We start from the raw sequence: 24,538 nt of genomic DNA on the forward strand, positions 1-24,538 counted from the left end.
TGGACTGAGGTGGGGGCGCACAAGTGTTCACTGTCCTCTCATTTTTTTTTTAAAGTATTTTTTTTTAATTTTTTAATTTTTATTTATTTATGATAGTCACAGAGAGAGAGAGAGGCAGAGACACAGGCGGAGGGAGAAGCAGCCTCCATGCACCGGGAGCCCGATGTGGGCCTCGATCCCGGGTCTCCAGGATTGCGCCCTGGGCCAAAGGCAGGCGCCAAACCGCTGCGCCACCCAGGGATCCCTGTCCTCTCATTTTTAACTTTACTAATGAGCCTGAGCATCTTTTAAAAGTTTGGGGAAAATATTTCACAATACATTCTTTGCAGATAGCTTAGAGAATCAGAAAGTAACTAATGAGCAAGTCTACATTTTCTTCCATTTAGGAAAGCAAAAATCATGTGTGTTAAAAACGTATTTCTGAAAAATACAGTTATTTGCTGTATGAGAAATATGCTGTAGAAATGTAGAACCAAATGCCTATTTCTCTAGCTTTGGCTCACTCAGAATAAAAGAACCTTAATTTTCAAATGACCCAAACGCACATCTACCGAGGTAGACCCGTGAGGCTACAGCTGGAACGTGCCATGCAGTCTCCTGACCAGCCCAGCTCAGCAGCGGGTAATGCGACCACGCCCAGTGGATCAGGTGACCTTACAAAGTCTTTGGGCTTGCAGCATGAACATCTGGGTGTTAAAAATGGGCTGAAGCAGATGGTGCTTTAATGGTTTACCAAGGCACCATGTGTAGCGGGAAAAAGAAACCATTAGTAAGTTATTTCTTACATAGGAGGGCTATTCAGTACAGATTAAGACTCTTCTAAGTGAAGCTTGTAAGACTGATCTCTATGCTGATTTCTTCTGACAGCTAAAGACTTTATAAGCTAAATGACATACACACTGACATTTATACTCCTTACCAGAATGTATTATTAAACTTTATAATTATCCAGAGCTAAAAATTTCATATATTTTTTTCTACTTATGGACCAAATCATTCAGATAAACCAACACTCTACTAAATCACAACCATGAGAGCCATTGCCTTTTTTCATAGATTAGGCTTTACTTTCCAGCCCCAAAGTGTCTTCTCGCTGGCTAAAGACAGACAGGTTGAGGGTAGGAGTGTGTCCCCAGCCATCCAAACATGGAATACCCCCACAGAATGAGCCCTCCACAATTTGATTAGCTTGCCCTGTCCGAGACATACCGCTCTTGTAGCGTTCCCGCTGCTCTATTTTCAGGGTCAGGTACAGGGTCCGGATGGGAAAATAGACTGCCTGGGGATACACGCGTCCAACCTGCTCAGAGACATGGAACATAAAGAGCACTGCTCATCACTGTGCTTCTGGATAATGACAATTTGTACGGAAAGTCACTGCTGCTACTTGCCAATGGGCTGGGGTCTACCTCTGAACCAAGGAGACAAATACTGCACCACAGGGGCTCATGTATGAGTCCGGATTAAACAGCAGGTAAAATGCCTAGTTTACTCTAAAAGATCTGAGAAAGATCAACACAGTATAAGTACACTGCCTGGGGACTATTAAAGACAGAAACCACATTTGCCTTTGATTCGGGAAATCTGAAGACAACAAAACACACTGGTCTCTGGATCTCACTCAGCCAAGTAATGGGACAACATGTAAGGTCAGTCTTTATGCTAGGCACAATTCACTGGGAACTGGAAGCAGATTCTAACTGACAAATGGGTTCATTAGGGAGAAACTTCATATAACCGCAAGGAGGATACAGAAGATTTTCTGTTTAAGGTAAGAAACACTTGCCTTACCAAACTGGGGTTCTATGGCTTCTTCAAAATGCCAGAATAGCTAGTTACTCAGACCCTTCCAAATGTGCCTATGAAAAGACAGGAATAGAGTCTAGCTCTGCCACAGGCCACACAATAGCTGGCTAACATACATTAAGAGATGTCTGATGAATGATTACATCACATAGACTGTATCTACATCCCAGGAGATAAACTCTAGGCAAAATGCCAATACCCAGGCACATTGCTGCAGGCTTTAAAGGGGGGAAAATAAAACTATTTCTGGGTACAACATGGATGATGAGTCACATGTAAAGGGCAAAGCAAGCTGGAGACAGAATGATGAGCAGCAAGTTCCTAAATGCTTGGTTAGGATGCTCTTCATTCATGAGGAGTCAGTCACAGGCGCTATATGACATACAGCGGTCTCCAAATTCCCACCGTTGGGGGCCTTCCTCTACTCATCAGGCTTTTCACACCAAGGGACAACCTGAAATCATCTCAAATCATGGTCATGAAAACCTTCCTATGGGATCCCAGTGTGTCCCATTCCCTAACCACATGCACAGTGCACACAGCTTTCACCCAGAAGAACCACACAAGGGATGACAACTGCTACAATTATGAAGACTTTAGTCAGAAGGTAAGTTTGGCTGCAAAATATCAGATACACATTTCGCTAATTCAGAGGATTCATTAGTAACTGCACATTTTAAAAGAACACTTGTTTTACTTGCATCTTTGTGTGGCAATATATGCAAGCAAAGAAATCAGCATTTTATTACTGTAACAATCTAACAGATTATTTTGTTCCAATCATTTTTAAATGTGTTTTAGATCAAGTGATATCTAAATGTGTATACCTTCCTACACATGAAATGAAGGCATAATTTTCTCATGAACAAAGAGACCTTGTTACTCCCACCTGGCTAATAAGGTTCAAAAGCAGCTTTCCCTCAGAGCCCACCAGGCAGGTGAGCAGCTGCGGGATCCAGGCCAGCCACTGAATGGGCGGAACCCCAATGCAGTACTTGTCCACAGCATCTGCCAGAGTGTTTTTGTCATCATCAAAGCTCAAAAGCCACAGCACCTAAGATAGAAGAAAAATCCCAGAGGTGAATGAAACTTCTGAGGCCCTTCATCAAGTGACTTTCCTTCAACGTTAAAACAGCATATAGAATAGCCTTACTGGCAATGTGGGAAAATATGTCCAAAAGGACAAACAATATTGCTAAACTTAATGTATACAATATACAAAGGAAACCCCAAATGCAAATACAGTTCTTACCAAGATTAAACATTACTGCCAATCACTAACTGACCCAATCAGCCGCAAGCAGTGGCGAGAGACTCAAGAGCCTATCAATTTGCTAATTCATACTCACGACATCACCAAAACAAAATGGACTTTTGCTAAAAATCTGTGATGAACACCACCCTGGAATGGGGCACCCACAAATGTCTGAAACAATTACATCGAGAAATAGGCAAATATCTAGAGAACTTCTGTGTGTGTGTCACCACAGCTGGTGTGTGTTTCTGGAGTCGGCTTTAAATACTAGATGCTGATATTCATTCCCAATTTGGACATTCAGGGGCTCTAAGAAATCCAAACCTTTATTTATTTATTTTTTTAATTTTTTTATTTTTATTTATTTATGATAGTCACAGAGAGAGGGAGAGAGAGAGGCAGAGACATAGGCAGAGGAGAAGCAGGCTCCATGCACTGGGAGCCCGACGTGGGATTCGATCCCGGGTCTCCAGGATCGCGCCCTGGGCCAAAGGCAGGCGCTAAACCACTGCACCACCCAGGGATCCCGAAATCCAAACCTTTAATGCGACAAAACAAAAAAGCAGAATGGTCTATTTTTAAGTTTTCTACAAGGATTAATTCTGGGTCTGTTTTAAAGATTTTATTTGGGGGGGGGGGAGAGCATGAGTGGGGTGAGGGGCAGAGGAAGAAGCAGACTCCCCACTGAACTCCCCACTGAGCCTGATGCTGGGTTCAATCCCAGGACTCCAGGATCATGACCTGAACCGAAGGCAGATGCTTAACCGACTGAGCCACTCCAAGTGCCCCTAATTCTGTGTTTTATTTATGTTATTTCTTGAGACAGAAGAGAGGGTGCAACATGGAAGAAAGAATCACAGTTTTAGCAGCATCTCTGGGCAGGTGCTCATCTGCCACCAGCCCTGTCCTCCATGCTGTGCTGGGGCAACATGGGACAGAAATCCACCAAGGGTGACCATACTCTGTAGTGTCTCTAGAAATCATGTGATCCCACGTCACCTGCGACTAGAGCGGAGCAGCTCTAGGACTGTGTGCACCTCTCCTGCAAGTGAGAGGGGAGAATCTACCAGGTATCAGGCGGGTAAGCTCTCCTGGCAGCCTACTTGTCAGTCTGTAGGAATCTGTGTCCAGGGTGAGGTCCCAAGAACACTGGACTTGACTCCCAGGACTGATGCCAGGCATGGTTTTGCTGCTTTTAAGTCCTGGGACTCCAGGTATGTTAGGCCTCAGTTTTCTTAGCTTTCTACTGAACTATGACAGACACTGTGAAGAGTGATGGGAATGGACAGTGTCACCACAGAATGTCTTACCTCCAGCATGGATGAGGAAAGAGCTGGCTTCCCGTGCAAACCTGTAGGCTACCAGGCAGCCTTTGGTGAAAAGTAGTTATTTTGGCCTTACCTTGGCTAAGTATTTCCTTGACTTGCTCTCATTCTGATGTCGGCATGCATGCAGGTAACAGGTAATGGCAGACACCCCCAGATGTAGCTGCCGCTCCTTCACAAAGATGTTCTCCAGATAATCACCCCACATGGCCCAAGCTTTCACCAGCACATCATGCATTTGCACAGCTGCAGAAAATGCTTTGTTTGCTTCCTCAGATCTGTGAGAAGACAAAATCAAAACGATTTTTTTTTAGGTGAGCTTCATGTAACAAAGTCAGCCATATTAAAACGAGTAATTCAGTGGCATTTAGTACCTTAACACTGTCATACAACTGCCATTCTATCGGGTGCCACAACACTGTTATTATCTCAAAAGAAGACCCCATAATGTGGAGCAGTCACTCTCCATCTTCCGCAATGTCTAGTCCCTGGGGACCAGCAGCCCACTTTCTGGCTCTATGGATTGACCTATTTTGCGTCTCTCATAGAAACGGAATCGTGTATTACGTGACTTTTCATGCCTGGCTTCTCTCACTTAGCACAGATTTTTTGAGGTTCACCCATGCTGTAGCAGGTGTCAACACATTCCCTTTTTTTTTTTTTTTTTAAGATTTTATTTATTTATTCATGATAGACATAGAGAGGCAGAGACACAGGCAGAGGGAGAAGCAGGCTCCACGCCAGGAGCCCGATGTGGGACTCGATCCCGGGACTCCAGGATCGCGCCCTGGGCCAAAGGCAGGCGCCAAACCGCTGAGCTACCCAGGGATCCCCAACACATTCCTTTTTACATCTGAATACTACTTTGTGTCTCTACACTGTGCTTTGCTTATCCATTCATTTGAGTTGTTTTGACATTTTGGCTACTGTGAAGAGCGCTGCTACAAACATTCATGGGCAAGAACCTGCTTGGGCACCCGTTTTCAAGTCTTTTGGGTATATACCTAGAGTGGAATTCCTGGGTCATAGGGGAATTCTGTGTTTAAGTTTTTGAGGAACTCATGAACTATTTCCCACAGTGGCTGCACCACATTACTATCTGCAAATAAGAGACAGCTTTACATCTTCCAACAATGTACAAGACATGAGAGAAATAGATACTCATATCCCTCATAAATATAAATGCAAACCAAACCCAACAGCATATGAAAAGGATTATACACCATGATCAAGTAGTATTTATCACAGCAATGCAAGGTGTTGGGTCAACATATAAATAAAACAAACAAACAAACAAAAAAATAAAACAACCCATGTGATGAATCACATTAGCAGAAGGAAAAAGAAACACACAATCATCTCAGCTGGTACAGGAAAAGCATTTGACGAAATCCAACACCCTTTCATGATAAACACATCCAACTAGTTATAGAAGAAAACTACTTTAACGTAATAAAGGTCACACAGGAAAAGCCCACAGGTAACATCTTACTCAATTGTGAAGAACTAAAAGGTTTTCCTCTTTGACCAGGAACAACACAAGAACTTTCACCACTTCTATTGAACTTATTACCGGAAGTCCTGGGTAGAGCAATCAGGCAAGAAAAAAGTAAAAGCATCCAGATTGGAAAGGAAGATGTACAACTATCTCCACTTGCAGATGATGTAATCTCATATACAGAAAACCCTAAAGAAGACACACACACACACACACACACACATACACACCAGAGCAAATAAACATTTGGCAAAGTTGAAAATTTAAGAGTAACATACAAAACTCAGGTGTATTTCTATACTTTAGCTATGTAGAATCTGGAAATAAAATTCACTAATATCAGTAGGAATAAAATATTTAGAAATACATTTAGTATAAGAAATACAAGACTTGTAATGCTAAAAAATGTAAAACACTATTAAGTGAAAACACTGTTAAATAAATATCATTTGTTCATGAGCTGGAAGATTTAACACTGTTACGATGGTAACACCAAATTCACCTATAGATTCACTGCGATCAATCACTCCAATTCCAAAGATCTCTTTTGCAGAAACGGAGAATCTAAAACTCATGTGGAAATGTCAGGGAAAGGACAAATACTCACCATTTGCTTCAATGTGGATGGAACTGGAGGGTATTATGCTGAGTGAAGTAAGTCAATCAGAGAAGGACAATCATCACATGGTTTCACTCATACAGGGAATATAAAAAATAGTGAAAGGGATCATAGGGGAAAGGAGAGAAAATGAGTGGGAAATATCAGAGAGGCTGACAGAACACGAGAGACTCCTAACTCAGGGAAACAAACAAGGGGGTGGAAGGGGAGGTGGGCGGGGGGATGGGGTGACTGGGTGACGGGCACTGAGGAGGGCACTGAGTGTTATACTATATATTGGCAAATCGAAGTACAATAAAAAAAATATACAAAAAAAAAAAAAAAAAAAAAGGGAAATGTTAGGGATTCCAAACAGCCAAAACCATCCTGGAAATGAATAAAGTTGAAGAATGCTCCCCAATTCCAAATCTTACTGTAAAGCAACAGTAAGCAACACTGTGTGGCCCCAGCATAAGGATGGATATACATTAATGGAACAGACATGAATGTCCAGAAACAAACCTTTACCTTTCTGGTCGGCTAACTTTCCAAAAGGCTGCCAAGGCCCTTCTATGGGAAAGAAGTCTTTTCAACAACTGGTGCTGGGACACAGATTATACACATGTGAAAGAATGTATTTGGACCACTATCTCCTGCCACATATAAAAATTAACTAAAAATGGTTAAAGACCTGACTGAAGAGCTAACCCTGTTAAGACTCTTCAAAGAACTCATAGGAATAAATCTTGTGATTTTAAGTTAGGTGATGGTGTCATAGCTAAAGACATGAGAAGTATGAGCAACCCAAGAAAACAGATACACTCAACTTCAATATGAAAAGCTTTGTGCATTAAGGGCATAATCAGGAAAGTGAGAACACAGCCTCCAGAAAGCATGAAAATGTCTACAACCGTGTACCTCAGAGACACATCCAAATGTCTCAGAATTAGAGCTGGGTGATAAAAAGCCAAATAATCCAACCTAGTCATGGACAAAGTTAACTGAACACACGTTTCTGTCGAGAAGACAAACAAATGGCATAGAAAAAACACTCAACATCACCGATCAACAGGAAAATGACAAAACCAGTGAGGCACCACTTCATACTCATGAGCACAGCTACAATCAGAAAAATGGGAAGCAACAACTGCTGGCAAAGATGTGGAGAAGCTAGAAACTCAAAAACTCTGCTGGTGGGAGTGTGAAATGGTGCAGCCACTTGGAAAACCATCTTGCAGTTTCTCAAAAAGATAAAGAAATACCACATGACCAAGCAAATTCACCCCCATATGCCCCAGGCAAGTGACAACAAACGCTCACACAAAACCTTGTACGTGAACGCTCACAGCCACCTTACAGTAATCACATGTGGAAATAGTCCAAATGTTCGCTGATTGTTAATGCATAAATAAAACATATAGACACACTGTGGAGTATTATTCACCCACAAAAAGGAACGAAGTACTAACACGGGCTATAGCACATGAAAACATGATGTTGAGTGAAGGCAGCCAGGCACAAAAGGCCAAAGGCTGTAGGATTCCATTTATTCAAAATGTTCAAAATAGGGCAACCCGGGTGGCTCAGCGGTTTAGCACCGCCTTCAGCCCGGGGCCTGATCCTGGAGACCCAGGATCAAGTCCCAAGTCAGGCTCCCTGCATGGAGCCTACTTCTCCCTCTGCCGCTCTCGCTTTCTCTGTGTTTCTCATGAATAAAAAAATCTTTAAAAAACAAAACAAAATGTTCAGAATAAGAACATCACAGAGATAGAAAGATTAGTGGATGTCAGGGTACAAAGGAAGGAGAAAACAGGGAGTGACTGCTAACAGGTATATGGTTTCTTTTGAGGATAATGGAAATGTTTTAGAATTAGCAGGTGGTGATGGTTGTACAACACCATTAATGTGCTAAACCCACTGAACTGTACACTTCTGAATGGTGTATTTTAGGTCACGTGAATTTGAAATGTTAAAAAAAAATTTTATCTTGACAAAATCACTTCCTTATTTAAAATAAGCTAAAAATGCAACCCCTTTTATTGAAATGTAAAAAGTGGGCTTTACAGCTCTACATATGGCAATAAGCAGCATCTTAATATATTTCATCAGTATCCTTTTAACAAAATTTCATCTCATGTTCATTTCTCTAAAGCAGGGTTCTAGGACCTTTTTCTGTAATGGGCCAGACACTAAATGGATTTCCACTTTGTGGGCCAAACAATTTGTCACAGCTACTCCATTCTGTGGCTATAGTGTGAAAGCAGCCATAGACAACATCAGTGAGGATGGGTGTGTTCCAAGACAACATTTACAAAAACCAGATGCTGGCCAAATTTGGCCTGCAGGTCAGAGCTGACTGACCCCGTTCTAAAATAAGAACTGTTTCCATAAAAGGAATCAAATCAACTCTAGTCCAAAATGTCATGCTGTGAAAATGGGGAAATGTATTTATGTTCTCAGCAGTTCTGTGTTTAAGCAATTCATTTCTAAAAAGTGTCTTTAAGTACTACACATCACACTGGCTAATCAATCTGCTCTAAGTTACTATCTTCACAGAGACAGACTACCTGGAGAATCACCTCTGACAACTATCACTAAATCATACAGACTTTAAGCTGCAGCTTCACAATGACACTAAGTTATAACTAAGTTGATGAATTTTTCTCCTCCTGTATAACATACATACTTGTTGATCTGAGCCAAGAACATTCCCTTCAGTGCGTAAAATTCAGCTGTCATCTCTTTTGTAAAGTATTTCAAGTTTGTGGATTCAATAACTTCAAGACCCTGTTTAAAAAAAAAAAGTAGGAAAAAAGCTCTTGAAATTTTTAGACAGTGATGTTAAAACAGCATTAAAATATTTCTCTAGGTAGTAAGTCCTAAGGGTCATCGACAAACAACTTAAGTTGAGAGCCAACTTGCTACCATGAACAGTTCTTGCCTGACAAGCATACTTTAACGGAATTGCTAAATGCCACATTCGATCCTGATACCTTAAAGATACTTTCTTCCAAAGCTTTGTATGCCTAAGTCCGTTTCACTGTTTTCATTAATATTCCTCTCAACATCATCAAAACCTACTTTTACACCCATAATCCTGCTGTTTTTCATTTTCTCTCCTTAAATATATTAACCAAGGACAAGGTGAAACAGAGACATAAAGTGGACCTTCAACACTCAAGTGGTAAAAAAAAAAAACAAAAAACAAAAACACTCAAGTGGTATCTTTTCCCTTTCTAGTTGTGAAGGGACTGTTTCCTGCTAATAATGCTGTGTTTATATAAAGTTCTGACCCTCCTTTCCTGCGTTCTGTACCAGGAGTTTCTATATGGGTACTTGTGCTCCACCAGACCTCCTCAGCAGAGGGGGAAGGCACCAGCTTCCGTTGACACTCTACCTGCATACACTCGTTTTTCCCCATGACTCCCGCCAGCTGGAGGTAGCATTTGACTTGCTGTCGAATCTTCTGGAAGCAATCAACGATAGGCACGGTTGGAATAGTATGAATGCGACTTAGTATGTCCAGAGCTACGTTGACCAGTCCTTGTTTACGGGCGATCTTCCCATACTGGATGATCGCCGATGCAGATGCGTGAACCCCAAGCATGGCATTGTTTGAACTTGGGTCATGCTGAGAACTGTTTTCATAGGCAGTTACAATAGCTAGAGAGCAAAGAAAAGAGCTATCAGTCCCTGCCAAACATTTCTCAAAGTGTTCCGCAATAAGGCTTGAATAAAAAATGAAAAACACGCACATGTGGCTTATGAAAACGGGAAGCTCTGTGACAAACCTTCATTGCTTTTCCTTGGGTTTTATACAAGGAAGATATTTTATATAAAAATAAGAGGTTAAGCAGCACTGCCTAATGGCTGAGCATTAGCATCGTGGCTAACTAAATCAGAAAGGTGGCTCTGAAGAGGTGCCTGACAGCTTGAAGGGAGGAGCAGAGAGGACCAGGACACCTGGAGAAGGCTCCACAAGCCATTGTCAAGCAGCTCCTCCTCGGGGTGCCTCCACCATGAGCGCCACACCCTGGAGCTCAGATCCCACCGTCTGTACTCCCAGTGGCAACTGTTCTCACCAGAGAAGCATTAGCAGGTGGGGAGAAGCTCCTTGTCTCTCACTGCCCTCACCTTTACCCTCACCAGACCAACCACCACCTACCAAACCTGCCAGAAAATAGAACATCTGGTGAAAGAAAAAACAAAAAACAAAAAACAAAAACAGGAACAAAAAAAACCAAACCCACAACAAAACCAAGACATGAAAGCAGAACAGTGGGATGTCTGGAAAATTACATGATGAATGCATGCTGGACCAGGTGGGTTTACCCTGGTAATGATGCTGCCTCCACATGAACACGCTGCTCCAGTGCGACAAGTCGTCAGACACGATGGGCAGCCTGTTCCTCCACGTCTTCACCACTGTCTTCATGTCATGCAGGCTGTTGTTCCTGCCCAGGTTGGTCGGCTGTAAGCCAGCATTTATTTGTGCGGCTTCTTGCAGTTCAATGATTTGCTGGGCTGCCTGAATGGGACCAGAAGGGATTCCACAGTGAGCAGCAGGGTAAGAAACAGATGAGGAAAATAAACCAGAGTCCATCAGCTATCTGGTGACTGTAAAGCTTTCACGACTCACTTATACTGAAGGAAGCACTCGAGCTTGTCCAGATACTGCAAATCCACATTTTTGTCTAACCTTCACCCTAAACTCTGCTCTTGTGATCCCACTTTTAAAAGCTCAGCTGTGGGGCACCTGGGTGGCTCAGTGGTTGAGTGTCTGCCCTTGGCTCAGGTCGTGATCCCAGGGATTGAGTCCCGCATCAGGCTCCCTATAGGGAGCCTGCTTCTCTCACCTCTGCCTGTCTCTCATGAATGAATAAAATCTTAAAAAGAAAAGAAAAGGCAATAACAACAAAAAACTCATCTCTGGGGCTACTGTGAGATAGGAGAAGGAGCACAGTGGTGCAGGCAGCACACTTCACTAACGGGTAGCTCCCCAAACTCTTTATTATTCCCTTTGACATCAACTAAGCCAGGCTCTCCTACTGAAGGCTCAGGTCAGAATAGTCTGGTCCATCGGCCCTCAGGGTCTCCAGCCACACTTAAACCCCATGGCCATACTAAGCATCTCAAAACATGGTTTGGGCGATCCCTTTGGGCTGGCACATATGCTTTCTATCACGTCCCTCACGAGTCTGTCCCCTTTACACCCCAGATGAGCTGCTGGCTCCAAATGCCCTGGCCACAACTTTGAGTCCATCCCAAGTCTACCCACCCATAAGGTTCCACTCCCCTCCCACGGGGGTCTCTCCCTTCACTAAATCCCATGTTCACTCTCCACCCTACTGCATGGCACCGAATCAGTCTCCCTCATTTTAAATTTTGCCTCTTATGGCTGTCCTCCCTTTCCAGCTGGACACTCTTCTAGAGCAGAATCTCGGTTTTAAACTTATTAGAACCTCCTGAGCACAGCACCTAGATTTAGTACTTGCTGGCCTACTGACTGATCTTAACTGCAGACACTGCCTGCAAGAAGCTCCACTTTCCATCTGTGCCTTGAGTTCAGTGCATTACCTTCAGTTTTCTGCACACTTCTCTTGCCAAGAGCTTACTGAAAGCACAACAGTGCAGTATCTGTTTTACAACAGCTTCACTGAGATACAATTAAAACATCACTGAAATTCCCTTTATAGTGTACAATTCGGTAGTTTCTAGGACGTTCCCAAAGTCATATAATCTTCATCTGCGCATGGGAACGCCTACCTTATTCCCAAAAGTGGCCCTGGATCTGCCAGCAGCCTCTTCCCATCCTCCTTCCTGCCGCAGGGTGGGATCTGCATCATTTCAGCACATTTCCCCATCCTTGACACTCCTCACAGATGCAATACAGCAAGCAAGCATCCCTCTGTGCCCACTTCTCCACTCAGTGTGTTGCTAAGGCTCACCCTTGCTGCAATGGGCCTTTGCCGAATGCCAGTCTGCTGCCTGGATCTGCCACTGTTTATTGATTCAACAGGTGGTGGCCATCTGGGCAGTTTCCACATTTTGGCCATTATTGGATATTGCTGCCATGAACACCAATGGACAAGTGTTTGTATGGTCATGTTTTAATTTCTCTAGGATCAAAACTGCTATCCTACAGGAATTCCGTACTTAGTATTTTAAGGAACTGTCAGAATATTTCCAGTCTATTTTACAATCCCATCAGTTCCAATTTCTCCACATCCTTACCAACTCTCATTATCGTCTTTATTCCAGCAGTGTAGGGGATAGGAGATATCTCACTGTGGTTTTAATTTGCATTTCCCTAAGGACTAATGATGAGCAATTTTTCCCGCGCATATAAGCTCATTTGTGTATCTCCTTTATAAATAAAATTGGTTTCTTTATCAAATTTGGGCAGTTTTCAGGCATAATTTCTTCCAATACTCCTTCTGGCCCCTCTTCTGGCTCCACTTTCTCTGGGACCCCCACTAAGTATGCTGGTACGCTACTCTATCAAGGCTCTATTGTATGTAGAACGCAACCACTTAAGTCTATGCTCGGTTGGCTTAGTGGCCAGCCAGGGAGCCAGAGATGTCAGTAAACGACCAGAACCACCAAGTTGCTCAGCATTTGCTAAGGGGCCGTGTGCCTGCTGTGGCCTGCATTCAACACTCAGCTGGGCAATTTTCAGTTATGTCTTAGCCTTCACTTCCTGCTTATATGGATCCTCAAGGTCAGGCAGAGAGGTGGGAAAAGTACAATCTGTGCAGAGGAGCACTGTGTGCGAGGGGCTGTAGGAGAGACTGTGTCAGAGCCTGGCAAGTGAAGGTGACCTGTGTGGCTGGAATGAACCATCAGAAACAGTGCAGATGATCCAGCAAGGAAGAGGCTAAGGCGCAGGCTATGCAACCGGCACTCTGCAGTCTCATGTTGCACAGTGACATCACACTGATGGGGTATAATGGGCATTAAAGAAAATGCTTAGAGCAAAAATGAGAATCATCAAAATCACTTCTTAAATGTCCTCTGTCATTTACATCCCATGGAAGCTCTAAAAATGAGACGCAACATTTTATTTCTCTATATTTTGACCCTGGCCTTTCTTTTACTGAGAACGAGTTTAAATGAGAGAGGACAAGATGAATGGAAGGATTTTCCTTCCTGCTGTCCAGCTTGGTTTATGGACCTACGCCTGGGCAGGAGGTGGGCTGCGACAGGCCCACAAGACTCCTGGGTAAGCGTGCCTCACCCACCTGGAGAAGAGGCGTATGCACGTGGGACACCACATGGGGCAGCCGCCGCCACTCACGGATGGCCAAACTGCTTGCCATTTCCACCAGGCGCTCGATGAAGCTGAGCTGCTGCTCCTCAGGGTGGCAAATAGCCAGGTATCCACGGTACATGTTGACTTTCCAAGCCATCTCTTTGGGACAACTTACTTCCACCTGGTGGTTAAAGAACATCACATGGGAAGCAATGGGCAATTTTCCTCTCAATATGAAGGGTCAAAAATGCAAGCCAATTTTTTTTATAGCCAATTATGCAAGGCAATAGACAGAAATTAAGCTATGAATAAATGCTTACTTTCTTTAGAGAAGTCATGCATTTAGACTGCATTTTTCTGAATACTTTCCTTTTCCAAATACTAGTGAGTAGCCAATCTCTATAGGTTCTTTGCCTTAAGTCATCAGCAGTTCCAGAAAAGAGAGAAACCAATCAACCCTGTTGTGACAGGCCAGATTAACAATCACCACTTGGCTACAAAGTCAGTCAGTAAATTTCCAAAGTATTAAACATATGTTTATCTCCACTCTGATAAATACAATTTGGAATTGTTTCCAATTCATACTGTTATCCTAGGACATCAATCCAATTTGTTCCACATTACAATAAAGCAAAAGGCAACAATTCCGATTGATAAGAAGAGAACATTCATAAATTGGACTGTCATTCAAAAGCCACACTCTGTTACCTACTATAAAATCTCCCCCGCACCAAAAAAAAAAAAAAAATCTCCCCCAGAGTTTTCACATCTTGGTTGTCAGTTCTATCATGAAGGAGAGCCCAGAGCTGTCACATTTCCTCTCCCTGGTTCTGACCCTGCCCCCACCCCCACCTGGCTCAGAGCCCATAAAGGTTCCATGTGCTCACCACTTCTGCCCTTGCAAGCTGTTTGCCTAACCTTTTAAAGAAAGCACTAGATGGGATGCCTGGGTGGCTCAGCAGTTGAGCATCTGCTTTTGGTGCAGGGCATGATCCCAGAGCCCCAGGATCGAGTCTGGCATCGGGCCTCCTGCATGGACCTGTTTCTCCCTCTGTCTATGTCTCTGCCTCTCTCATGAATAAATAAAATCTTAAAAAAAAAAAAAAAAAAGATACTTGGGTATTTAAATGTGAAAAGAAAAAATAAATGTGAAAACATTGCTTATTTAAAAAAAAAATTTAAAGCACTAGAACTCATCTCAGCTTATCAATCTCTAACAGTTATTTATAAACGTAAGTGATAAAAAATGAAGGTCTTAAAAAAAAAATGAAGGTCTTTTCAAAAATAATCTCTGTGTGTAAGAACAAAGGATATATCTGTTGAAGGTATTTTGTAGAATTTGCTGTCACAAAATCAACGTAACATTCGTTCTGAAGCAGCTTTCGGTAATGATAAAAAATAACACACAGGGGATCCCTGGGTGGCGCAGCGGTTTGGCGCCTGCCTTTGGCCCAGGGCGCGATCCTGGAGACCCGGGATCGAATCCCACATCGGGCTCCCGGTGCATGGAGCCTGCTTCTCCCTCTGCCTGTGTCTCTGCCTCTCTCTCTCTCTCTCTGTGACTATCATAAATAAATAAAAGTTAAAAAAAAATTAAAAAAAAAACAAAACACACATTTTAGTGCCAAAATACTATCTGCCTGAATTATATTAAGTGTAATGACGATGATGGTGCCATCCTGCATTTATGTAACTCTTTGGCTTATTTTTTTGACATCTTACTTCTTTATTTTTTTATTTTTTTTATTTTTACATCTTACTTCTTTAAAGGACTTTCACACTCATGGCCTCTCTTCTATCTCAATAATCCAACAATGAAGAAATTTACGAAGACAAACTTGTCAAAACATCTGCTTCCAACGTGATCCTCTAAAATCATACCAATCTCACACTTTCTGGGCTTAAATACTATTCAAGATGGGCTTCTGTCAATCACATCTGTCTTCTATAACACTAAGAACAAAGGCATCTCCTATTTTCTAACCCCCCAAAACAAGCTACCCTCCATCGATTAAATCAAACCTAGAAACAACCATACTTCTTTAAGCAGTCCTGAAATCATAATGCACAGAACAAAATCAGAAGTAACCTGAGGGGGGTTTTCCTTAACATATCAGTAAACAAGTACATAATTTTGGACCATCTATTTGGACCAAGACTATCTGAATTTACTATAGACTACCCAGAATGTTTATTCATATACTTTGAGCTTTTTCTAATCAGTAAAAGCCTTACAATTTTTAGAAAATTAAGGGTTTCTGAAAGAAAAAAGTCATTTCTCAGCCCTACAGACAGCATGACACTACATGAATCCAGCTAAGTGAAACTCTGGAAAGGGAGAAGAAAGGAAATGCCAGAGTGAGCTATAAATATTTACTCAGCAGAACCTTTATCAGAGCAAAGAAATAACAATCCATTATAAATGCATTTTGTTACAAACAAGATCTACATTTTACTGATGTGATTGGTTATCTCTGGCATAAACTCCCTGCATCAAATGAGCAGTTTCCAGATCCCAGACCCAAGCCTTGAGCTATCTCCACCCCCTGTGGTTCACTTTCTCAGTTCTACCATCTTTTACATGTTCCATGTTTGTTAAAAAGTGACATCAGTAATGACATAAACATGGTAGCCATGAGATTGGTTAAAATGTCAGGTTAAAATGTCAGGTTCATCATTTCAAAGACAGTAACTATAATCTCAGGATGTGTTTTACGAGAAGGGAACTCCATATTATGAGAAGGGAACAAACAAGTCCTGCTGGGTAAAAGGGCAGGTGAGAACAGGATGACACACTTTCTTCACCTCCACTCCAACCATGAATACCACATGGAAAAGGTAGAAAGATGAGGAGCAGAAGCAGGGAAAGGGGCTGAGGGAGAATATGAGGGAAGGGCCCAGATACAGGAAACGATAAAGAGCAACAGTAATGGCTGCCTCTGAAGACTGTCTAAGGCAAAAATCATAACCTTTCAGGGGGCTCAGATGACACAGAGCTGTGCCGTCCAAGACTGTGGCTTTTGGATTCCCCCTGGTGGGAAAAAGAGAACAGGGCTTTTGGGCTCACTCTCCCGCTGTGCACCGAATTCCTCTGGATGGAAGTTAATTTAAAAACTGTGGAACTCAAATTCATGACTTAGCTTCACTTATACTTAACTTCCACCACAGAACATGTTCTCAACACAACAATGCTTCATTCAGCAGATACCTGCCGACAGCAGCTACTAATCTACCAGGCCCGGTGCATGATTCACCCTTGCTGTGCTCACCTCTAGCAGCACTCTTGCACCAGTTCCACCACAACAAACGAATGCTTAATCTAACTCCCAAATTGCACAAATCTGGGAAGTGTTAAGAGAGAACCAAAAATAACGCTTGTTTCCCAAGAGCTATCTTTCACCTGCCAAACTGCCCAGCTTGTTCTAAGTGATGAGAACTCGCTAGAGATCCACGGCTTCATGAAAGGACCACACACAGCTGCAGAGATCATCATCTGACTCTGGGAGGGGCACCTGGTGGTTGGGAGGGTGTCTCACCTGCACCAATGCCTCCTTCATGGCTGTCCAGTTGGACACCCGCCAAGCACACTCCAGGACCAGGTAAGGGTTTATGTGACCTTTGGACTGGCCGTATTCCGTCAAGGCTTCCCATTGGTTCAGCTCCTTAGAGCACCTGGAAGACCAGGGATTCAAGAGCAAGTTCAATTACCAACACACAGATTCAGAGAGGGTAAAGTGTAAGATTTTAAATTGTTTACTGCCATTCTGCAGGGGAAAAAAAAAAAAATTCCCCCTACAGGGCAAAGGGTGGGCTTGCAAGGTGCCCACTGCAGTGAGCTCCCAGCTCTCTGAAATACACTGACCCCCTGGAACACCTAGAGCCGCCCACCACACAGCAAAGTCCAAAGTACCAGAGCTTGTGGGGAGGCAGAGATCGTTTGTTGTTTCTCCAATGGTTGCTTTTAATTAGTCACATATTTAATGCTGTTCTGAGATTATTCTTTTCCTTCTAAGGCCATAAAGAAAATAGCAAAGCTCCCCTTTAACAGCACTCATTACTAGAACATTTCAGAGACTTTTCTTCTACCAGTTTCCTTAACAGACTCCTGGGTATGTCAAGCACTTGGGCCTACCGAATCCAGTGGTCCTCCCACAGCTGGTATTCTGGAAAAATAGCAGGGGATGCATTACTCCTCTCATGCTCCTTCTTGGCTTTGTCCATCGCCTTTTCGTAAGATTCTTGTGCCTGAGGAAGTTAATAATGCTTTCAATTACTTAGGGCAAGCTGGAACTCTGGTCTGGGGGCAGCCTACATGGTTCTCTATAAGATCACTGCCACCTGAGGCTCTGCACATGCAGGGAACAGAGGCACCACATAATCCCCCACAGGACAGATGGAGCCAACAGAGACTGCCGCGCCCCGGGGCACATCTCTCTGTCCTTCAGCAAGGACAGCAGAAGCCACAGCTCATGCCTGTGCTTCTGGTGTTTCTGTGGCTCAGTACCCCTACCATGGGACTGAGACCCATATCCTGGGATGGTGGCCACACTTCAATGAAGGACAAACGTGAGGATTAAAGTTTAAACACTAACTACAATCTACCTGCCATTTCCAACAGGACCACTGACTGCAGATAAAATGCATCCACATTTAGCATCTAATGTTAAAAGGTTCAGGACTGAGTTTCAAAAATGTTCACGTCCTACACGTAGGTTTCTCTTAAACGGAGACTCCAATCAAAGGGTCTTTATATTTAAGATAAACGCTTGAAATAAACCAGTGAATTTATCTAGTATGAACCCTGACTTGAGAACGTTAGAAACGACTTCTCCTCAAGTCCACGGCCTGACCAGGGGATGGGCCTCTGGTGTCTACCTGCTCAAAGAACCCGTGCTGCTCGTACGCAATGGCAGTCGCAGTCTCAGAGTACTTGCAGCGCTTCTGCCACAGCCCAGCCCACATATCTTCCTCTTGTAACAAGGAGTACAGTTCAGCAAGGGAGTCCAGTATCTCCTGAAAACAGAGCATTGTTTCTTAAGAGCTTGTGACAAAAACATTTTCTTCCCAATAAAGCAACTTCACTGTGCTGTAACTTAAAATCCCTGGGGAGAGGTTTACTAGAATGGGGAGGTCACCGGCCAAGACGACAGAGAGGCGGGGCTCACCTGCTGTGGTGGTGTTATGCTCTCCTGCTCATAAAATTCCGTTGTTTGTTTTGGCTTAATCTGAAGACTCAGACCTTTCTCAAAAGCCTGGTGCTCTAGCATTAACGTGGAGCGGAACCAAAGGTTGTGCGTCTTCCCCAAGTACTTCAGAACGCAGGGTCTGATGGGGATCGGGGGCACACACTGGGACATGGCCTCCACAAAGCAGTTCAACGCGCTGGGCTGACAATCACGTTGCACCTGATGGCTGCCACTACACAAGAACGGGCTAATCTCACCGGCCAGAGCCTGAAACCAAAGAGCATGGCAACTGAAGTCTTCACTCTCTTATGTAGCATCTGACAGGATTTTGGAGAATTCACTTATTAGATTACAGTGAGCAGTTTCCTTGTCCTGTGAAGCTTAGAGTCCTTTCTTTCACAATATTTATCAAAACCTAAAACTACATTTTCCAAAACGGGGTTTATTTATTTTTAGTTTTAAAGATTTTATTTATTTATTTATGAAAGACTTATATAGAGAGAGACGCAGAGACATATGCAGAGGGAGACGCAGACTTCCTGCGGGAAGCCCAATGTGGGACTCGATCCCACGGCCTGAATCAAAGGCAAATATGCTCAACTACTGACCCACCCAGGTACCCCCTGAAACAGGATTTAAAATATATACTCACGTGTTGCTGTCTGTCAGACAGAATCTTCCACAATCTGGGAAAAAGCTGGACCCATGTCTTTTCTGCCAGTGTTGTTGAAATGTGACACAGCTGGACAAAAGCGCTGAGCAGTGCTCCCGTCTACAGAAACAACAAAGATTCATGTGGCCATGCGGGTGCTTCATATGTCCACGCTCAGGACACTATTGTCTCATGCTTTATCAGACATTCCTCCACTTTCAAACGTTCACAGATTGAGCAAGTGTAATGTCTCATGTCAGAGCAAAAACACAGATTCTGAGCATTAGGAACCCATGGTGTGTGCTTAGCAGCTAGTGATATGCCTACTTTTTTTTTTTTTTTTTTTTTACCTTTCAAGTATCTGAGAAGGGCAAATGCAAGGCTGGTGCAGATGTGCAAACGAGAGGCACAGAGATGCCACCAAAGCAGAGGCCACTGGAAATGTGAAAGAGAAAAGAGGAGGAGCACATGCATAGGAGGTAAGTCACTGGCCAAAAACTACAACTGTGAAGAACAAATCAGGGACTGAGAGAACTCAAGAGTCTGTGCAGCTGACCATGGGCAAGAGTGGACAGTGAGCAGCCTGGCCTGGAACAGGATGCCTGCCCTGCACTGCAAGAGGGGTCAGGGTAGGAAACTCAGGGCCCAAAAACTAAACCAAATCCACAGATGCCTCTGGCTTTGTCCACAGCTTTGCTGTTTCTGGAAGTCTGAATTAGCTGCCAATACTTCCTATAAACAGGCAGGTTTGCAGCTGGCTTGAAGCCTCCTGGGCCAGTGGAGCCCACCTCCTCACAGAGACAGGGCTCCAGTGATGGGGGGTCATAATTATGCTATCCTTACTTCAACAGCAAATCCAAGAAAGAAAATCACTCCCATATTCATATCTACCAAAAATGCAGAAAGCAAAGATGTAATACTTCAAAGAAAATGAGTGAAGACATTTAAGTAAAGAATGCTCCTTGCTGGTAACAGACCACCCCATGAGGAAGACCATGATAAAATGAGCCTGGATGACCTCACATGGGTGCTCCCTCCTCCTTGGCTACTATGTCAGCTGCCTCCTGGCTCCAGGTCAATTTAGCAGAGGCCAAAGCACTAAAGGGCCACACATGATCACAGACCTGCCAATAAAGACGCTTGTCTTGAGGGCAGATGGGGGATTCTATAGGTTCCTGGCTTGTTCTCGTTCACACAATCCCATAGAGAGAGGTAAATACGTGTGTGCATGCCATGGTGGCCCTACAATATCAGGGAGATTAGGGAGGGGACACTGGCTTCCACAGATGTCCCAAGGAATAAAATGGTCAATTCTGGGACAAGATGCCCACAGCAGAAAAGAGAGCAAGTGTGCCTGGTTTCGTGAAGGACCTGTCTGGATGCTTCTTAGTCCCTCTAGACTTAGAAACAAACAGCCTGGAAGTGCCAACTGGCCCCTGACCACTTCACAGGTCAAGGAGCTTCGAGAATGAAAATGTCAGGGCTAAACTGACTTACAAAAATGCAGTGATTTAGAACCCTACTTTGCTCTAAAAAAAAATGACTTCTATAAACACATGATATAGTAACATGAACACCATTCCCTCTGACTCCCTAAGCCACCTGGCTGCTTTTTCTCTGTAGCACTCATCACCTGACACAGTACATACTGACTTACTTTCTTTCTTTTTATTACTTTCCCTACTACAACAATGGCTCCATGAGGGCTGGCTCCTCTTGTCTATTTCATTCAGTTATTCAGTATTGCTAAAATGTACTCGGATTTCTACAACGAGCTGATCGTTACACTCATGCCAAAGCAACCAGTAAGTCAATATCTACATGGGGACTTATTGTGATGACTGTTAGCCAAGAAAGGCCTTTAGGTTTGGGGGCATAGATCCTCCATCCCTCCTCCTGACAGTGATGACAAGAGGGACAGGGGCCTGGTAAAGTCTTCAGGCTGTAAATGAGAGAACCTTCCATCTACACGTTAAGGATGCTGATTTCTGTCCCATGCACCAGAAGACCAAGTGTTATATGTTTATCAACACATAAATAATTACTCAGATATAAAAGCTTAAAGGTTGATTTAATACACAAAATCAGGGTAGGTTACCAGAGAAATTACATGTTGAAACTATTTGTGAGAAGTAGTTTCTAATTTTTTTTCACCTAGGCTCATGATATGAACAGAATCATCACTGTTTCTTTGTAATACTCCTCAAAACGAACTTGACATATGGAACCTTAACTAATTCTCCTAGTTTTTTTTGTTTAAAGATTTTTATTTATTTAAGAGAGAGTGTGTGCATGCATGAGTGGGGAAGGAGCAGAAGGAGAGGGAGATTCGGACTTCTGCTGAGCAGGGAGCCCAATTATGGGGCTCCATCCCAGGACCTTGAGATCAGGACCTGAGCCGGAGGCAGATACTTAAGCAACTGAACCCACCCACCAGGTGCCCCTGGATTCTCTTAATCTTTAACTAGAAATGATTACACCTAACAATTAACCCAAGAGTTTGTGGAAGCGAGAGTTTAGATATACTTGGAGGACCTCTCTTTGCACAGTGACATAGACTTTGTTTACCATGTTAACCTATTCTCATTTCTTCCCTTTTACTGCACTTGAAAAATAATCATGTATTTTTCATCATATATTTAGTAAACAATTTTGCCATTTCTTTCAAAGGGTAGCAGTGGAAAAATTAACTTCTTTTTCTTATTTTCTCCCACAAGATGCTATAAAGATTTGAGACTTGTTTCTCAAATCTTTACAGGGAATATCCACTTTAGAGTCTCATGGAACTATGATGGCGTCAATTGAGAAAGGAAAGAAAGCTACCTATAACTTGTAGAAGACAGTTTTACATCACTGTGGTATAATCCTACTTTAGGATTCAATATATTTAGTGGGGGAAAAAGAACCACCCTCCCTCTGAACTTGCACACAGACCTTCACTTCCCGGAGAGTATCAAGGAACTTGTCGTGTCTATTGGTTAACATGTGCAGCTGGTTCCCAATGTCCTTTTCAGAAAGTTCTTTGGTTTTGGGTGTGCTGGTCTGGTCACCAGGAGCCAGCTCAATATCAATCTCTACATCCTACAAAACAAAACACAAATAGGTAAAACCAAAAGATCAAATGGTTGAAGAAAACAAAACAAACAGGACTCTTACAAGCTTCTTGTTACATTTTTGGCAAGTAAAATTTTAGTCAGGTTCCTGGAAATTTATAATTATTTAAATAATCTTAAGTTCTAAAATAACAAGCAGATTAACTAGATCAGACCTCTCTTTTTTTATGTAACACTAAAGGGGAGAAGGAAAAAAGCCAAAACAACACTATGGAAAGGTCACTGTTTTGCTCTCTTATTTAGATTGGGTTAAGTAAAACGAAAAATAAAGTATAAACTTTAAACAGTAAAAATGATAAATATAAGGCACTAAAAGAATTACAGCCCGTCATATCCTCACAATGCAATTGTTGTCTTCCTCATTCAGATTAAGAATATTGTCAGAGTCACTGTGCAGAATCTGTTGGCACAATGTTTTATAGGACTTATTTCCAAAAGGAATAAATCTTATTTCTGTCTGAAGCTTCTGAGAAGTCACAGCCAAAATCTAGTCATCAAACCAGCCTCCAAATCAAGTTATCCCCATTTCAAGTTATCCTTGAAAAGGCAGAAGAATAACTTCAAAGTAGGTAATTTAGTTCACACAGAATTACAGAAGGAAAAGATCATATCACTAAATGATCTAGTGTTTAGCAAGAGAGAAGAAAATTTTAAATTCTCATTTGTTAAGGAGTAGATATCCTACATGTAGAAGAGGGATCAAGCTATCCTTTTTTTTTCTAAAGATTTTATTTATTTACTCATGAGAGACACACAGAAAGAGAGAGAAAGAGAGAGAGGCACAGACACAGGCAGAGGGCAAAGCAGGCTCCATGCAGGGAGCCTGATGTGGGACTCGATCCTGAGTCTCCAGGATCGAGACCTGGACTAAAGGCTGCGCTAAACTGCTGAGCCACCGGGGCTGCCCTTAAGCTATCCCTTTTAAAGCAAAGAAGGTGCCTCCTCCTTTAATACTGGCTGCAGCTGCCTTTTTTTTTTTTTTTTTTTTTTAAGATTTTATTTCTTAGAGAGAGAATGTGTGGGTACTTGTGTGAGCAAGGGGAGAGGCTCACAGAGGGAGAAGGGGAAGCAGACTCCCTGCTGAGTGTGGGGCCTGATGCTGGCCAGTCTTACCACCTTGAGATTGTGACCTGAGCTGAGACCTGAGCCGAAAGCAAGAGTCAGATGCTCAACCAACTGGGCCACTTGGGGACCCATGGATGACTACTTCTAAAACCCAACACTCCAAGGAGAGATAGCTTCTGACAACCAACAACCTAAAGGAGACACAATTTAAATTTCTATGCTGGGAGCCATTCCTCTTGGAGTGTTAAGGGCCATTAAGACATAATGGCCAGGTCTCGGCTCCAGGGCTGCCCCTGCCAGGATGAGATGGAGATTCAGGAGGTTCACAGCAAGCTGTTGGCTGGAACCCCCTGGAGCCATGGTGGGTATTCCTCCCGAGAGTAGTGCTAACACAACATGCGCTACCTTTCACTTGGAGAGAAAAATCACCAAACACTAGGATATCCTATACTAAGCAGCACTAGCTCATGATAAAGTGACCTATCTCAAAATTAAATGGCATTACGAGATGCTTATCAATTCAACCCAAGTCTCCATCAACAGAAGAATGGATAACGAAGGCATGGTGTGTATATACATATGATGCAGTATTCTTTAGCCATAAAAAAAAAAAAAATTAAATCTTGCCATTTACAACAACATGAATGGATCTTGAGGACATTTTGCTAAGTGAAATAAGTCAAATACCATATGATCTCACTCATATGTGGAATCTTATACACACACACAATCTCATAAAGAGCAGATTGGTGCTTGTCAGAGGCAGGGAGATCAGGAATGAGCAAAAT

At 42.9% G+C, this 24,538-nt stretch overlaps 1 protein-coding gene across 12 annotated transcripts in view; it reads right to left on the minus strand.

The window, feature by feature from the left end:
- LOC121486689 (transformation/transcription domain associated protein) overlaps nt 1–24,538 on the minus strand; it is a 117,268-nt gene that overhangs the window by 17,717 nt on the left and 75,013 nt on the right. For 9 of the 12 annotated variants that reach the window (XM_041747817.1, XM_041747825.1, XM_041747820.1 and 6 more), the window contains 13 exons: nt 22,507–22,653; nt 19,573–19,692; nt 18,900–19,187; nt 18,610–18,747; nt 17,867–17,979; nt 17,271–17,406; nt 13,724–13,915; nt 10,782–11,010; nt 9,880–10,145; nt 9,169–9,269; nt 4,463–4,664; nt 2,696–2,860; nt 1,210–1,300 (listed from right to left, as the gene is read on the minus strand). In XM_041747817.1, the coding sequence (XP_041603751.1) occupies nt 1,210–1,300; nt 2,696–2,860; nt 4,463–4,664; nt 9,169–9,269; nt 9,880–10,145; nt 10,782–11,010; nt 13,724–13,915; nt 17,271–17,406; nt 17,867–17,979; nt 18,610–18,747; nt 18,900–19,187; nt 19,573–19,692; nt 22,507–22,653 (2,188 nt within the window). The remainder of the gene's footprint in view (nt 1–1,209; nt 1,301–2,695; nt 2,861–4,462; nt 4,665–9,168; nt 9,270–9,879; nt 10,146–10,781; nt 11,011–13,723; nt 13,916–17,270; nt 17,407–17,866; nt 17,980–18,609; nt 18,748–18,899; nt 19,188–19,572; nt 19,693–22,506; nt 22,654–24,538) is intronic. The other 3 variants (XM_041747826.1, XM_041747822.1, XM_041747827.1) reach the window with 1 other exon arrangement.

The sequence above is a fragment of the Vulpes lagopus genome, chromosome 3, assembly GCF_018345385.1.
Source record: "Vulpes lagopus strain Blue_001 chromosome 3, ASM1834538v1, whole genome shotgun sequence".
Taxonomy (NCBI): Eukaryota; Metazoa; Chordata; class Mammalia; order Carnivora; family Canidae; genus Vulpes; species Vulpes lagopus.